Here is a 3914-nt window from a genome sequence, read left to right as displayed (position 1 = left end):
CTCCATGCCCAGTGTGGGGCTTGAACTCACAGCCCCGAGATGAAGAGTCGGGTGCTACACTGACAGAGCCACCCAGGTGCCCCTGTTTTAATTTTAATATTATTATAGTAAAAGTGCTGAAGGTTGACTTTTAAAAAAGAAGAAGAAGAGATTGAGAGATCGTCAGACTGCGTGCATCCGTTGGTGTTGGGAGGCTGTTTTTGTGAAAACGGGGTTTTTCACACGGGCTCTGGACTGGTTAGAACGTGGCACAAACCACCTAATTGGTGATGGACATTTGAAAAACAATTGTGTCAGTGGTCACTTGTTTTACGAAGCCCAGTTTAGGTGCAGAAGTCTATCTACCCAAGGGTGTGACATAAAACGTATTTTATCCTGTGGTTAAGGGTTCAAAGAAGCTCGAGAAGCGCTGATGCCAAGGGACTTCTCTTTAGCTCTTCTGTTTTCCTTCTACCCCGAACTTCCACAACTTAACGCCCAGACATTTCAGCCTTTTCTGGAAACCTCAGTTGGGTAGTTAAGGCGGGAAGTAGAAGGGACCGTGCAACCCTCCCTCGCATTTCCCCGGAGTTCGTGGATATAGTTAAGAATGCTTAAGAATTAAGAATGGTTCAGCTCATCATTCGGGATGAGCACGGACTCCACCAATGGAAATGGGTGAATAACCGGCTGTGAACCCCGAAAACATACTGTTAGGCTTTTCTTACAAACACCGTAGACATTTAGTGCCACTCCCCCCCCCCTTTCTATCCTCCAGGGGAGAGGCCCGAATATCGAAGTGGCCACAGATTGTTGGGTGTCCTATTTTCCTGCCTCTGCTATTTGCACGGTTTTCAACGCAATTTCACCGCGCATCTTCCTGGGTGGCCGGTGGGTGTCAGGAGAAGGAGGGGGCTGGAGGCTCTTGCCCTGTCGGGTAACGCGCAGTGAACCCTCATCATTGGACTGCATCCGGAGCAAGCGGGGGAGCGCTGGGAGGTAGGGGAGGAGGGGGTGGAAAGGGTGGGGGGCGGTCGACCACTCAAGGACTCGAAGAAGCTCCGAGAAAAGGCAAAGTGCATCTTTGCTGGACGGTGTCGGCAACGAGGAGAAACCAACGGAAGAGAAGACCACCACCAAACGGGCAACCAGCCGCAAGCCCTCCTGCTTTTTGGAACACCCCGAACCCGCCCGCCTCCAGCCCGGACCCCCTCGAGGCAGGCGAGCGGCCGGCCACCACCCCTGCGTCTTGCACGACCTGCTCCCCCATGAACTTGCCCAAACCCGAAAGCCTTCGCTCCACACCGCGGCGCAGCCTCCGGGGCTCCGACGGGGAGGACGGCGAGATCGACATCCTGGGAGAGGAGGAGGATGAGGGCGAGGGGGAGGAGGACGAGGAAGGCGAGGCGGCGGAGAGCCAGCCTTTGCCAGGGCAGCTGCCCCCGCCGGGGACGCGGGAGGCGCGGCGCGGCGCGGGCGCGCTTGGCGGAGGGCTCCCCGAGGGCGGCGGCGCCCCGGCCGACGCCAAGTTGGGCCCCAAGTTCGGGGCGTCGAGCGGGTCCGCGGCGGCTTCCGCGGACGGCCCGCAGCCGGCGAAGCCCCCGTACTCCTACATCGCGCTCATCACCATGGCCATCCTGCAGAGCCCGCACAAGCGCCTCACGCTCAGCGGCATCTGCGCCTTCATCAGCGGCCGCTTCCCCTACTACCGCCGCAGGTTCCCCGCCTGGCAGAACAGCATCCGCCACAACCTCTCGCTCAACGACTGCTTCGTCAAGATCCCGCGCGAGCCGGGCCACCCGGGCAAGGGCAACTACTGGAGCCTGGACCCCGCGTCCCGGGACATGTTCGACAACGGCAGCTTCCTCCGGCGCAGGAAGCGCTTCAAGCGCCACCGCCCGCCCCCGGGAGCCCACCCGCACCACCCCTTCCCCCTGCCCGCCGCGCCCGCCGCCCTGCACGGCCCCTACTCGGGCCTGCTGCTCGGGAGCCCGGCCCCGCCGCCCCCAGTGCCGGGGGCCTACGCCGCCGCCGCCTCCGGGAGCCGCCCGTGCGCGCTGCTGCACCCGCACCCCCTTCGCTACCTGCTGCTGTCGGCCCCGGCCTACGCCGAGACGCCCGGGAAGGCGCCAGGCGCGGACCCGGCCACCCCCGGCGCCCCCTCGGCCGTGCGGCCCTCCGCGGGCTCCCAGCCTTGGGAGGAGGGCAAGGGGTCGGCGGCGCGGCCGGGAGACGGATGCGCCCCCTTCAGCATCGAGAGCATCATGCGAGGGGTCCGAGGAGGAGGGGGGACGAGGGCCGCGCAGAGTCTGCCCCCGACCCCCTGGGGCTACTGCCACCTGCTGCAGCGCTCGTCGTGCCTGGTGCATCACCGGGCGGCCACCCCTTTGCTGCACGTGTCGGCTGCCGCTGCGGCGTCCGCTGCCCGGACCGCGTTAGAGCAGCAGCAGCAGCGGCAGCAGCAGGAGGACTGTACCAGCGGCCGCGCTCCCAGCGAGGGCGCTCTGCTGGGCCAGCACCTGTCCGCGGCGCGCCTGGGGTGTCCGCCCGGAGCGGGAGGCTCCAGGCCGACAGCGGTGGCCAGCCTTTCCGGCAGGGAGAGCGTCTTGCCGGCCTTCTGAGCAGCATCCGCACGCTGTCCTGGCGCTGACCCCGCCGGACACCCCTGGAGCCAAGCCGGGGGACGGCCCTTCGCGCCGCCCGCCCCCGCGCACGCCGCCCCGCGGGGCGGGGACCACGGGGGCGCGTCCGAACTCCGCGTCGCAACCACCGCGACCTGGACCACGGTGCGGATCGCTGCCGACTCCGTACAGAGGAAAAGTTGGATACCGTGCGGCCACCCGGGCGTAACCTTCCCATGGCGTCCACTCTCGCCGTCACTTTTCCAGCCTCCAGTCGTGGCTTCCAGGGTTTTTCCCATTACCCATTTCCAGAGTAACTGAACGTGAGTGGGACACTTTGTTCTGGTATTTAAAAAAAGAAAAAGAAGAAGAAAAATAAAGAAAATAAATGCCCAATGCACAACCTGTTTCCCCTCGTTGACTCCCTAGGAATTGCATATATTATTCCCCAGTCAAGTGCAAAACACTTGTTCTTTCTGTCTTCCTGAAATCGATGTGTAATATAGACTTTTAATTTTAAAGCATTGACTTCTAATGTGTGTGTCTGATGTGGAAAGATGCTAACTAAATAAAATGCTAAGTCACCACACCATATTACTTATTTCGTATTTACTTCTCAATAATCGCTTTCTAAATGGAACTTCTTTTGAAAGTTAGTTCTTTCCTCCCAGGGAACAAGTTAGTTTTACAATTCGTATTCATTACAGGCATCAGAAACAATTTTCCAACATGGCCTGCAAAACTTCCGAATATTTGATGTCCTGGGCTTTAAAATATGGTATATAGAATTTATGAAATCTGTAGAAGAAAAAGAATTGGAGGGAAATGTAAGTACATTTTCCATTCGTTTTTCATGTTTAAAAGATGTTGATTTTTCACCTGAATACAGTGGGGCGCCACTTGAGATCAATTTATTTTTTTATTTTTTTTTTAATTTTTTTTCAACGTTTATTTATTTTTGGGACAGAGAGAGACAGAGCATGAACGGGGGAGGGACAGAGAGAGACGGAGACACAGAATCGGAAACAGGCTCCAGGCTCTGAGCCATCAGCCCAGAGCCTGACGCGGGGCTCGAACTCCCGGACCGTGAGATCGTGACCTGGCTGAAGTCGGACGCTTAACCGACTGCGCCACCCAGGCGCCCCTAGATCAATTTAGAAGGTAGTGGCCAACATTTCCCAGGAAAAAAATAAAAGGCAATTTTTATAAAAGCGTCAGAATTTTCCAAAGCAGGGCCAAGGAAAAAGGAAGGATCAAAGGTAACATTTGTGTCCTGGACAATTTACAATTAAACATTTTTTTTCTCCCCAGACG

The 3914-nt window shown here is 58.1% G+C and overlaps 1 protein-coding gene across 2 annotated transcripts; it reads left to right on the top strand.

Annotated features, from left to right (window-relative positions):
* The first annotated feature begins 987 nt into the window (after positions 1–987).
* Positions 988–3181, top strand: LOC131490793 (forkhead box protein D4-like 1). Of its 2 annotated transcripts, XM_058693252.1 has the most exons (2): positions 988–2377; positions 2419–3181. In XM_058693252.1, the coding sequence occupies exons 1-2, from the start codon at positions 1248–1250 to the stop codon at positions 2627–2629; spliced, it is 1341 nt and encodes a 446-aa protein (XP_058549235.1). In that variant the 5' UTR covers positions 988–1247; the 3' UTR covers positions 2630–3181. The 2 variants fall into 2 exon arrangements, with proteins under 2 accessions (XP_058549235.1, XP_058549234.1); XM_058693251.1 differs by having other exon boundaries at positions 988–3181.
* Positions 3182–3914: the final 733 nt, after the last annotated feature.

The sequence above is a fragment of the Neofelis nebulosa genome, chromosome 12 (assembly GCF_028018385.1).
Source record: "Neofelis nebulosa isolate mNeoNeb1 chromosome 12, mNeoNeb1.pri, whole genome shotgun sequence".
In the NCBI taxonomy this organism is placed as follows: Eukaryota; Metazoa; Chordata; class Mammalia; order Carnivora; family Felidae; genus Neofelis; species Neofelis nebulosa.
This window is presented reverse-complemented; position numbering and strand designations above follow the sequence as displayed.